At 44.3% G+C, this 12,270-nt stretch overlaps 1 protein-coding gene across 1 annotated transcript in view; it reads left to right on the top strand.

Moving 5' to 3' along the window:
- Window positions 1-12,270, top strand: part of Su(dx) (WW domain containing E3 ubiquitin protein ligase suppressor of deltex) — a 279,179-nt gene that overhangs the window by 143,127 nt on the left and 123,782 nt on the right. The window contains exon 13 of the mRNA XM_080282428.1: window positions 3,552-3,710. Coding sequence (XP_080138554.1) covers window positions 3,552-3,710 — 159 coding nt within the window. The remainder of the gene's footprint in view (window positions 1-3,551; window positions 3,711-12,270) is intronic.

Genomic DNA, 12,270 nt, shown 5'->3' with positions numbered 1-12,270 from the left:
TTGTTTGTGTGGATGCTCCGACAGAGGACTGAATGGCAAGAGTGAAAGATGAGTTTTGGGCGAGAGTAGAAGCATGTATGGACAAATTTGAGAGGAGCGAGAGTGCGCTTTTGATTGGAGACATGAATGGCAAAGTTGGGAATGTACGAGTGGATGGAGTGGTTGGTCAGTGGGGTGTGCCAGCTGAAGTAGATGGGAATGGTAGTGCTTTGGTGGACATCTGTGCAGGTAAGGGGTCGGCAATAGCCAACACCTACTTTAGGCACAAGGTGATCCACCGGTATACATGGAGAGTAATGAGGAGGATGGATGGTCAGCTTGTTGAACGAAAGGCAATGATAGACTATGTGTGTGTGGATGAGTGAATGAGAAGACAAGTGTTGGATGCAAGAGTGTGGAGAGGGTGGGGAAATGGAGTCTCGGACCATCACTTAGTGATGGCCAAGGTAAAGCTGCAAAGAAAATGGTTGAGGAGACGAAAGGGGAGACAGGAGGAAACAGCTTCTGTGAGAAGAGTGGAGAATTTGCAAGATAGTGAGAAAATGGCAGAGTATAAGAGCATAGTGGAAGAAAGAATGGGAAAGTATGAGCTAGAGCAGATGGAAGGGGTGGAAGATGTATGTAAGATATTCACGGAAGAGATAGGCGCTGCGTGTGAGGTGGTTTGTGGAGTGAGGAGGAGATGCAAGGGACAGCATGGTGGAATGATGAGGTGAAACGAGCTGTGGAACAAAAGAAGAAGACATATAGTGCATGGTTGGTGAGTAGAGGTAGGGGAGAAGATGAGAGAGAGAAGAGAGAGGTATATGTGAGCAGGAGAAGGGAGGTGAAGAAACTGGTGAAGGAGAGTAAGAAGAAAGTGGATGAAGAGTTTGGGAGGAATCTGAGTGTGAAATGGAGGGAGAGTAAGAAACTGTTTTGGAAGGAGGTAAAGAAAGTAAGGCAGTGTGAAAGGGGAAATAGTAGGGGAGTGAAAGAAATGAATAATAGATTGTTGGTAGAGAAGAGAGAGAAATTGAGGAGATGGAAGGAGCACTTTGAGGATTTGTTGAATGTAGAGAGTGAGAGCAGTGCGAGTATAAGTGGTTGGGGAATGGCTGGGAGAAGAAGAGATGAGAGGAGGGAGGAAGAGATCAGTAGGGTGGAAGTAGTGGAAGCAATGAAGAAGATCAAGTTGGGAAAGGCCCCAGGAATTGACGGAGTGTGTGGTGAAATGCTGAGGTATGGGGGTGAGATTGTTGTGGAGTGGATATGGAAGTTGTGTAGATTGGCTTGGGAAGAGGGAAGGGTTCCAGAGGACTGGAAATCAGGTATAATTGTTCCTTTATACAAAGGAAAAGGGGAGAGAGAAGTATGTGGTATCCATAGGGGTATTTGCCTTCTTAGTGTGACTGGTAAAATATATGGTAGAATACTCATTGATAGGGTTAGGCATATGACAGAGGAGCTAGTTGGAGAAGAACAAGGGGTATTTAGGAAGGAAAAAGGGTGTGTAGATCAGATGTTTAGTGGAGAAGTATCTAGAGAAGGGAAAGAAAGTGTATGCTGCCTTCATGGACTTGGAGAAAGCTTATGACAGAATAGATAGGCCAGGTATGTGGAAGGTATTAAGAATATATAGAGTGGAGGGGAAATTGTTGAGTGCTGTGAAGAGTATGTACGAAGGAGCTAGGGCTACGGTGCGAGTGGATGGTGAGCTGAGTGAGTTCTTTGATCTCAGTGTAGGACTGAAACAGGGTTGTGTGATGTCTCCATGGCTGTTTAATATATACATGGATGAGGTTGTAAAGGAGGTGCAAGGTAGGGCAGTGGATGTGGGGGTGGCTTAAATGAGTGAGGGTGAGATTTGGATGATTCCGGTGTTGCTGTTTGCTGATGATACAGTATTGTTGAGTGAAGATGAATGGGAGTTGCAAGGTTTGGTGAATGAATTTGGGACAGTGTGTAGGAGGAGGAAGCTGAAAGTTAATGTAAATAAAAGTAAAGTTATGGTGTTTGAGAGGAATGAAGTCACAGAATGTACAGTGAGGTTGGATGGTGAGGATATGGAGAATGTGAGTGCATTCAAGTACTTGGGTAGTGTGATGAGTATGGATGGAACTTTGGGGGATGAAGTGCGTGAAAGGGTACAGCAGGGAAGGAAGGTTGTTGGTTCAGTGAAAGCAGTGATGAGAAATAGGGAGGTGAGTATGGAAGTTAAGAAGTCACTGCATGATAGTATTGTGATCCCTACCTTGACGTATGGAAGTGAGGCGTGGACCTTGCAAGAGAGGAACAAGTCACGAGTGAGAGCAGTGGAAATGAGTTACTTGAGAGGAGCATGTGGAGTGACATGGAGGGACAGGTTGACGAATGAAGAAGTGAAGGAACGTTGTGGGGTGGATGTGAATGTGGTTGAGAAGATTAGGAGAAATACACTGAGGTGGTTTGGACATCTGGAGAGAATGGAGAATGAACGACTGACTAAGAGGGTGTATGTAGGTGAGGTGGAGGGAGGGAGAGGGAGGGGTAGACCGAGGATGAGGTGGAGGGATGGAGTTGAGAGGTGTATGAGGGAGGGGGGGTTGAGTTGGGGGGAGGGTAGTCAAATGGTGGGTGACAGAGTGACTTGGAGGTGTTTTATCTGCGGCCACCCTTTGCGGGCTTAGGGCGTCAGGCTGTAGATAAATAGATAGATAGTTTTTTACGTATGTCACTTCCATAGGTATACTAGGTAACAGTGTAAAAGAACATTTACTGTACATTGTACAGTAAATAGTTTTTTCCTGTGCCTTCGGCTATAAGCTTCATTAAAGTGACACCGGCATGTATGTAATGTTTTTTTATTTTCAATATAAATATATACTGACATTACTGGTAGACAGCATAAACACTCAGACTGACTAATATTATCAAAACAGTATATAGTGTATTGCTATATCACAGATTTTCGTTAACCTTTCCTTCGTGTACGTTTTTCTTATCCAAAGTAGCGGGAGCTGGAGCGCCACTACATTTCGTATCAAGTAGCGAAACCAGTAACGCTGCTACTTTTTCGAGCTAGTAACAGGAATGGGAGCGCCGTTACTTTTTATTAGTAACGTTCTCAGCATTGACACACACACACACACACACACACACACACACACACACACACATTTTTTTTGTATCTGTGGATTTTTTGTAAGTTGATCCTTCATAAGTAGGGGTCTAACTGTAGTTTGTACCTCACCATACCGTAACTCTAGAATAACTTTATACCTTCAACTAACTTTAGTATAGTGCTAAAATGTTGGAAGATTGTCTAATGCAGAAAGAAACAGCAGCCTTCACTGTGAATGCTTCATGTTAGTATGGAGTGGTTGTGTAATGCTTACTCCACAGCTGTATGAATCAGGTTAGTTTTTACAGTCCAGGTAGGTAAGATTCAGGACCCTTCATTTCTCGGAAAAGTGGAGTGTGGAGTTTAGTAATTCATTCTGTTAGTCATATAATCCATGACAAATAATTTACAGTAGTCTTTTAGGTATGGAGTTGAGAGATTTTAATACAGAATGCTTTGTGATCCACAGTAATGCAGTATCAGGCCACATCAAGATCAGCGTTACCCGCCAGACGTTATTTGAAGATTCATTCCACCAAGTGATGAGACTTCCAGCCTATGAACTCAGACGACGCCTCTTCATTATCTTCAGGGGAGAAGATGGATTAGATTATGGTGGAGTGGCCAGGTGAGTCAGAAAAATTATGTCGTTGGTTTTGGTACGGCATGGTAGGATGAAGAGGTTAAGAGAGCCGTGGAGGAAAAGAGGAAAAAGTGACTAGAGTGGAGACAGGACAGGGGTTCATGTGAAATAAGAAATGAATATATTAAGATCAAGAAGCACATGAAGAGGAAAAAGAACAAGGTAAATGATGATCTAGAAAGAAAAATGAATGCAAATTACTCTGAAAATAGGAAGTTATTCTGGAAGGAGGTATGGAAATATACAAGTGACAGGAAAGAAACGTGAAAGTGTAAAGGATGTAAGTAATAGATTATTAACCCATGAGGATGAAGTAAGGACCAGATGGAAAGAATATTTTGAAAGTCTGATGAATGGGAATGGAGAGAACAAAACGACTGTTAACTTGATTGGTTTTGGGGGTGTACAGAAAAGGAATGCAGTGCCAGGAAATGTGACACTTGCAGAGGTGAAGAACGCTGTGAAGTGGCTGAAAAATGAGAAAGCAGCTGGGGTTGATGAGGTGTATGCGGAGATTATTAAGTGTAGTGGAGAGAGGGGAATGAAGTGCTTGTTAGAGATATGTAAGAAACCATGGATGAGTGAAACTGTGCCAGTAGAGTGGAAAAAGGCAATGATTGTACCCCTGCACAAAAATAAAGGTGAACAAAGTGAATGCAAGAATTATTGTGGCATAAGTCTATTCAGTGTGGTAGGGAAGGTATATGGAAGAATTATTATAGAGGAAGTAAGAGAGAGATCAGAAGTACAGTACTAGTGAGTGATGAACAGGGTGGCTTTAGGGGTGGCAGAGGATGTGTGGATCAAATATTTGCAGGAAGACAGATAGTGGAGAAAGCTTGTGCGAAGGACTATAAGGTGTTTATGGCAGTTATGGATTTGGAAAAAGCATACGGCAAAGTAAACAAGAGAAGGATTGTGGAAAGCTTTGCGCATGTATGGTGTAGATGGTAAGCTGCTAGGTGCTGTCAAGAGTTTTTATGATGTTACCAGTAATGAAGATGTGTAAGGGTAAATGGGCATATAAGTGATTGGTTTATGATCAGTGTGGGCATGCAGCAAGGTTGTGTGATGTCCCCATGGTTGTACAGTATATATATATATACAGTATATATATGGATGGGGTAATGGGAGAAGTAAAAGCATAATATAATTGATGGAGAGAGGGATGGTAATCAATAGTGATGGATGGAATATCTCAAATTTGTTGTATGCTGATGATATAGTGCTACTTGCAAATACCGGACAAGAGCTTGGTAGACTAGTGCTGAGTTTTTCAGATGTCTGTGATATTCGTACCTTGAGAGTAAATGTAGAAAAGAGTAAAGTGATGGTTATTGAGAGAGAAGGTGACTCCCAGTGTGATATTAAAGTGAATGGAGAGAGACTGGAATTGGTGAGAGAGTTCAAATACGTGGGTACAGTGAAAGAAAAGAGAGGAAAATGTGCAAAAGAAATGGAAAGTAGAGTGACACAAGGAAGGAAAGTAGCTGGTGCAAGAAAGACCTTGATAAAAAACAGAGGCTTGAGTGTTGCAGCTGTTTTAGCTTATGTGGAGGAGTGTTTGAGACTATGGTGTGACATGAAAATGAAAAGTCAAGAGTGAGCAGTGGAAATGGGACTGCTAAGGAATGTACTTGGAGTACAGAGAATGGATAGGATATGGAATAATGTGATACATGATACATTTGGAGTGTCTGTGGACACCAGAATCGAAGAGAGTGTACTGAATTGGTATGGTCATGTGGAGAGAGTGGATGACAATAGAGTGGTGAAAAAAGGTATATCTGAGTGAATTTGAAGGAGGGAGGAGGCAAGGTAGGCAAAGAAGAATGTGGAGGGATATGGTGGATAAGTGTGTGAGGAAGAGAGATATGGAAGTTGGTGAGGTTAAGGAACTTACAAGAGACCAAGCTGGCCAGATGAATTTTGTGCGGATAATTACATGACCAGGGATTTGGCACCCCTTTTTGATGTGACAGCGTTCATATTGACTCTAGCAGAAAGGTGTATGTGATGCTACAAAACGTGGTGAATGTTTTTTGGCCTATCTGGTGGAACCAGGATTCCATGGGCTTGAATGATGAGTGAATGGAAGCATGGCCGATTGAATTGGGCAAACATAGGCTGTCTGGACGTTGCTACTGCTCATCCTTGCTCTAGGGTAGGAGGGGAGGTCCGGATGATGATGCTGCTGATGATGGTTTTGGATGCACCTTGTTAACCCATTGACTGCAGCTAAGGTGGCAAAAGTGATGCCCCTGGTGTGGCAGTCCACCCAAAAGTCACCCATTTTCAATTCAGTCATTTTCATATTAACACAAGAAAAAAAAAAATATGCACAAGAAAGCTAAACTTGTCTACATGAACCAGCGCTTGCAACTGCATAAGTACAGCAGCTTACCAAGTGAGCCGTTTAGGCACCCAAAAGGGGAGGTGGGTTGCCGGACACCTGATCGCGGTCTCCCAGGATCATGGTATTAGAGCCAGTACCAACCCTCTGCCGCTTCCCTTTGCGAGGATTCGAACCAGCTCTTGCAACTGCGTGAGTACAGCAGCTTACCAAGTAATTTCTGTAATATCTGACGTAATTCAGCCATAGGCATGTCCGTATATTGGGCCCCTGCCTCCTTGACTGGTACTTATGGACCCTAACACAACTTAACTCAGAAAAACACCTACATAACTCCCTACCGGACATGCATAGCACCTATTTAAGATCCTATTCATACCAGTAAGGGATATACAAGAGTGAAATAAATCAAAGGAACCAGAGAATGAGGTTTTAGAGGTGAGAATGGAAAATACAGTACACCATAAACATTGTGGGTACTTACAAAAGGTCCATGGCTATCTCAGTGAATAACCCTCCCCCTGTCAGACTCTGACAGTAAAAAGGTGCACCTGAAGCACCTAGAGTAATCAAGTCTTGCACTGCACTTAGTCATTTGCACTCTGATTTCAAATTTCTTAACACTGCACTTTCTTTTTCCACTTGCGCTCTGTTGAAGTTTCCTGTAACCAGTGTTGCACTCTGCACTTAAGTCTTTGCACATTGAATTCTAATTTCTTAACACTGCGCATTCTTTTTTCACTTGCTCTCAGTTGTACTGTACAGTACTCTCCTGTAAGCAGTGTTGCACTCTGCACTTAAGTCTTTGCACTCTGAATTCTGATTTCTTAACATTGCGCACTGTTTTTTACACTGCACAACACTGTAAATTCCCGTGTGGTCTAGTGCCGAGTTCTTGCTGTTTATTCACTATCAGAGTCCGAGAGTAGGTGAGGCAGGTGGCCTACGGGCGTGTCGCTGGGACGTGGTGATGGCGTACCCACTGCAGACAACTCTGAAGACAGGCACAAACTCACGTCCAGTGGCGACTCCATCATGGCTGATGTGCTAGTCTGTGGCTCGGAGGTGGAAGGCTTGTCATGGGGAGGCAGCGTTGTGGAGCCAAGGCTGGGCACAGCGAGGGTAACAAGCCTGAAAAAACTGTCAATAGTTGATTGACGCAAAGAATGACAATTCTGGCGATTGATGATGCGCTGCCTGAAAGCGCGCACTTCCTCCACAAGTCCCAAGGGCCCCATCTCCCTGTCGCAGTCCGGGTGTTCCAGGTAGTCGAGAATGAACTCGACATGCTCCTGGAGTGTGCTTAGCTTGGGGATGGCTGGAGTAATGGCACGTTGAGAGGAGTCCACATCATCGTCACTTTCCTCGTTGGAATCTTCAAGGTGGGTGCTTGTACATGCAACTGAAGATCCGATTCGATATCGGACATGATCTTATACCCAGGATCGCCCTCGTCTTCATCGAACTATTCACGCACTTCGTCCACATCAACATTGTCGCACGAAGACGTGCATGGAAGTCATCCACATCAAAACCTAGAAAATCATGCACCACAGAGAGTTGAGAGGTAGGATGGGACTGGAGTGTATTGGTATTGTGATGAGGAGAGGTAGATTGAGGTGGTTTGGACATGTGGAGAGGATGGTGGATGATAATTGGGTGAAGAGGGTGAGAAGTGTTAATATTGGGGGTGGGGTTATGGGGGGTAGACCGAGAAAGACATGGGACGAGGTCATTAAGTGTGACCTTAGGGTTAAGGGACTGAACAGGGAGGCTGCAATGGATCGTGCAGCGTGGAGAGCCGCCATTAGGTGACCAAGGCCGACACATGCAAGCATGTTGGAGCCTTTAAAAACGAAACGAAACGAAACATCGGCTCCGAGAAGCAGACAAGACCAGCCACTTTCCAGTCTTGACGAAGACTTCCTTACATGCACTGGCCTAGTTGTAGATGGCAAACATGATGTTGTAGCGGCGTAGGTTTTCCAAGGTCCGCTGGCCTCGTGTGTCCCGTCCCTCCCTGCGCTCGTCCTTGTCCTTGAGAACAACCATCACCTCATCCAGGAACTTCCTACGGTACAGCCTTTTCGTTGCCACGATCACTCCTTGGTCCATTGGTTAGATGAGAGCAGTCGTATTAGGTGGCAGAAACATGCACCTAATGCGGCCATTCTCAGCCACCAACTCCTTGTCGGACTGATGAGCAGGTGCATTGTTCAGGAGAAGGAGGGCCTCTACTTGGTCGTGCGGGATTCCCAGTGTCTTCGTCTGGTAATGGATGACCTCCTTGACGAAGTGCTGGTGAAACCAGTCTTTGAAGATCTTGGCTGTGAACCAAACTTTCACAGAATGGTACCACACGACACGAAGAACATCTGTCACCCCATGAAGTCACCGAGGCTACTTTGCACAGCCAACAATAACGGGCTTGAGCCGGTGCATGCTGTTAGGATTGGCACAACAAAAAGCAGATATCCGTTGCTTGGAGAGCTTTCAGCAAGGTACACTCTTCTTCGTCTCCTCAGCAAGAGTGTTCGTTGGCAGCGAACGATAGAATAGACCAGTTTCGTCAGCGTTGTAGACTTGACCAAGAGTGGGGCCCTCTCTGTCGATCAAGCCCTTCACCTTCTGCCGAAACTCCTCTACTCCATCCTCGTTGGCCTCCAGAACTTTGCCATGGGCCTTATGGCTGGTAACTCCATGCCATAACTTGAAAGCGAAGAGCCAACCCTTGGATGCTCTGAAGTCTGGGGCAGGGGCGTATTTAGAGATTTGGGGGCCCGGGGGGCTAGGTTTTTTGCGGGAGCCCCCGCAAAGAACCTAGCCCCCTCATTCTCAAAACTTATCTAATATCTCAGCCGGGATTGTCGGGATGATAAATATATATAAATATATATACTGTATATAGATATATATATATATATATCTATCTACAGTAATCCCTCCAATTTCCGATGTAATAGAGCCAAAGGCATGTCCGGATAGTGATCCTGTCCGGATATTGGGCCCCAGCCTCCGGGACTTGTACTTATGGACCCTAACTCAGAAAAACACCTATACAACTCCCTCTGGACATGCATTGCACCTATTTAAGACCCAAATCACACCAATAAGGGACATAAAAGACTGAAATAAATGCAAAAGGACCATAAAATGAGGTTTTAGAGGTGAGTTTATACAATATTAAACATTCTGGGTACTTACAAGTCCCTGGCTTCTGGACTGGTTTGAACCGCCAGTTTGCAGTCCACAGTTAATCCTCTGCACTCTAAATTCTAATTCCTTAACAATGCACAACACTGTAAATTCCTGTGCGTTCTAGTGGCGAGGTATTGCAGTTTATTCACTGTTTATTCACAAAAAACAAGCACCTGTGGCTTGCACTGCTATGAACATCTGCTCTCGATCGGAGTTAGGCTGTGACTGTTGATGATGGCAGGGTAACAGAGTTGCCAGATCGCAACGGCCACATTACCAATCTCCTCAACTTTCATTACCAAATTTAACATTTCATTACCAAATTCATAAAGCTAGCATTTGTTCTTCACAAATTATATATACAAGTGGAAATACATGTAATCACTCTCCTTATTATTAACACCATGTTGATTATTTTCACGCTATGTAGGGTAGCAGATTAATCAGAGAGAGCAAACAATCCACCATCTCCATCCTGTGTATCCTCATACATGTGAAAAATCCATTTGGTAATGCATTATTCTGATTCATTACCAAACAAATTTTTCATTACCAAATTGGCCCACACTTGGTAATGAAAAATACCAAATGGCAACCCTGACAGGGGAGGGGGGAGGAAGGAAGGGGTGAAGGGACCATGGTGTAACAGCTGTTCAGCGCCAAACGGCAATTTCAAATTACGGGTGGGAAAAAAGTCAGATTTTTTTCAAATTTTTTGCGGTTTTTGGCCCATTTTGGGAATATTGGATCCCAGGACCATTATGTCCGGTTAGTGGGGATGTTCGGATATTGGGCGTTCGGATATTAGAGGGATTACTGTATACAGTAAGCTCGCCCTGAACACGTTCTCACTGAACGTGCTCGCAATTATACATAGTTAGTGCTGGGATACGTATAAGACAACGTAAGATTAAAGAACCATTACGAAAACTATGAATTTACGCGAGAGGCCTTTGAAAGGCCAAATTCTCGAACCTCAGCACAGCGTGCATGGTTTGTTTTGATCACATGATCATGTGATTTGCTGTACTGCTTTTCCACAGTACTGTATTTGTAAGTTAAATATTTACATTATTGTTCTGGTAAGTGTATGTACATTAAAGTACTGTTAAATAACATTAAAGCAAGAAATAAAGTCTTATAACCAGTTTACCTGATAGGTGTCGGAATATTGCCTTGTTAACTTGTTCGTTATAGATTTGCTGCACTGATTTTCCACAGTACTGTATTTGTGAGTTAAATATTTACTGTTCCGTTATGTAAGTTAAAGCACTTAAATAAAGTTAAAGCATTAAATAAAGCCTTGTAACCAATTAACCTGATTTATATGATTACCCATGATCGGCAGGTTCCAAGACAATTCTCCATGGTCAATTCGCCTCCAGACAATTCCCTGTCAAAACATGGACGATTCCCCATCAGGACAATTCGCACCCTGAACGATTCCCCGTCATTCTATAAATATATTTATTTCGCCTTTGAAATTATATTCTAGCATCACCCACAGCTGTCTTCATTAATGACAGCAAATTGTCTTCTTATTGTCGTGATGGCGAATTGACTTGACGATGAATTATTCCGAAAGGGCTTCATATTGATTACCTATGGCAGATAACAGCAAAACACCACATTTTGGGGGTCTAGGGAACAAAATAAGGAGTAGTTAAACTTACGCGGTTTCACGCCAAACAGACCATTGTTGGAACCAAACCCTCGCGTTAGGGGCGAGCTTGTTGTATATATATTAATAAATTAGCTTATTAATTTTTAGGACTTTTGGGGGGGCCCCCCCTCAGTTGGGGGCCCTGGGGGCAGTTTCAAACAGCCCCGCCCCCCCCTCAGGTACGCCACTGGTCTGGGGTGTTGTGGAGCCTTGCGAACTTCTCAGCACCAGCCTTCAGCTCCCTGCCATGCGCCAGCACACCGGCAGCACATTGTTGACGATGGCAAATCAGCATGGAGCGGTCGATTTCTGCAATCCTGGGAGGGTACATAACCTTCCTCTCCATGTTGCATTTGGTCTTCAATGCAAAGTCAGGCGTGTACTGTGTAAGTTTGTTGCGGGATTTCTTGATATCAAACAATGTAGATCGGGCCAGATTGAATTCACGGAGGATGCGTGACATCAACCACCCTGCGTCCACCTTGTCCAATATCTCCCTCTTCTTCAGAGTCAGAACCACTCGTTTCCTCTTTTCGGGTGGCGGGGCCATCGCACACAGGAAGAAGAGGCAGAAGAGGAATAGCAGAGCCTGCAGGAGGTAGGACACCACCACTAAAGTGAGCATGTGGGAGGCCATGGTGACAAGCATGCGTGAAGGATGGGTGGGAAATGGGGAGGCTGCAGGGGCGCTCTAGCGGATGTTGGTGGAACTATGCGCCAAAACACAGGTGGTCCACGCCGCATGCCAGGTTCAAATGACGGGGGGAAAAGAGGTCGGATTTTTAAATAATTTTTTTGCGTTTTTGGGGCAATTTGGGGATATCGAAGTCCCAGGCCCAAAATGTTCGTAAATTGGAGTTTTCAGGAATTGGTCGTCCGGATGTTATGAGGATTACTGTATTAGCACCTTAGTGAATGTCTAGATGCTCCTACAGTGCCATAGAGATAAGTGGAAGCAACGTCATTTTTGGTGTTTTTGTGTGTCGCTGTTGCAAACTAGCCTCATTTGTGTGAGCAATGCGGTCAGCAGGAATCTAGAATGACAAACTGGCTACCCCAAGCATGGGCAGATGAATACATAAAGCACTTGCAGCAGAATACTGGGCAGAATTATGGATTAAAAGAGGAACGTCGCAGTCTGTCGATAGGTCCTTTTAAAAGGATGTCACAATTGAGGGGTTAACCCTGTCAGGACTGATTTGGTATCCTGGAGGGGGATGGTCACTTAACTTCCTTGCATACACACCTCAGTGTTGCGATTCATAGCTCGTTTCCTGACCACATTTTGTTAAAAAAGAGGCTTGAACAGTGCTTCAGAATTGAGTATATGA

The sequence above is a fragment of the Coenobita brevimanus genome, chromosome 93 (assembly GCF_032717465.1).
Source record: "Coenobita brevimanus isolate Jiangsu-jjx chromosome 93, ASM3271746v2, whole genome shotgun sequence".
Lineage (NCBI taxonomy): Eukaryota > Metazoa > Arthropoda > Malacostraca > Decapoda > Coenobitidae > Coenobita > Coenobita brevimanus.
The sequence above is the reverse complement of the archived record's forward strand: the minus strand, read 5'-3'. Positions and strand labels throughout refer to the sequence as shown.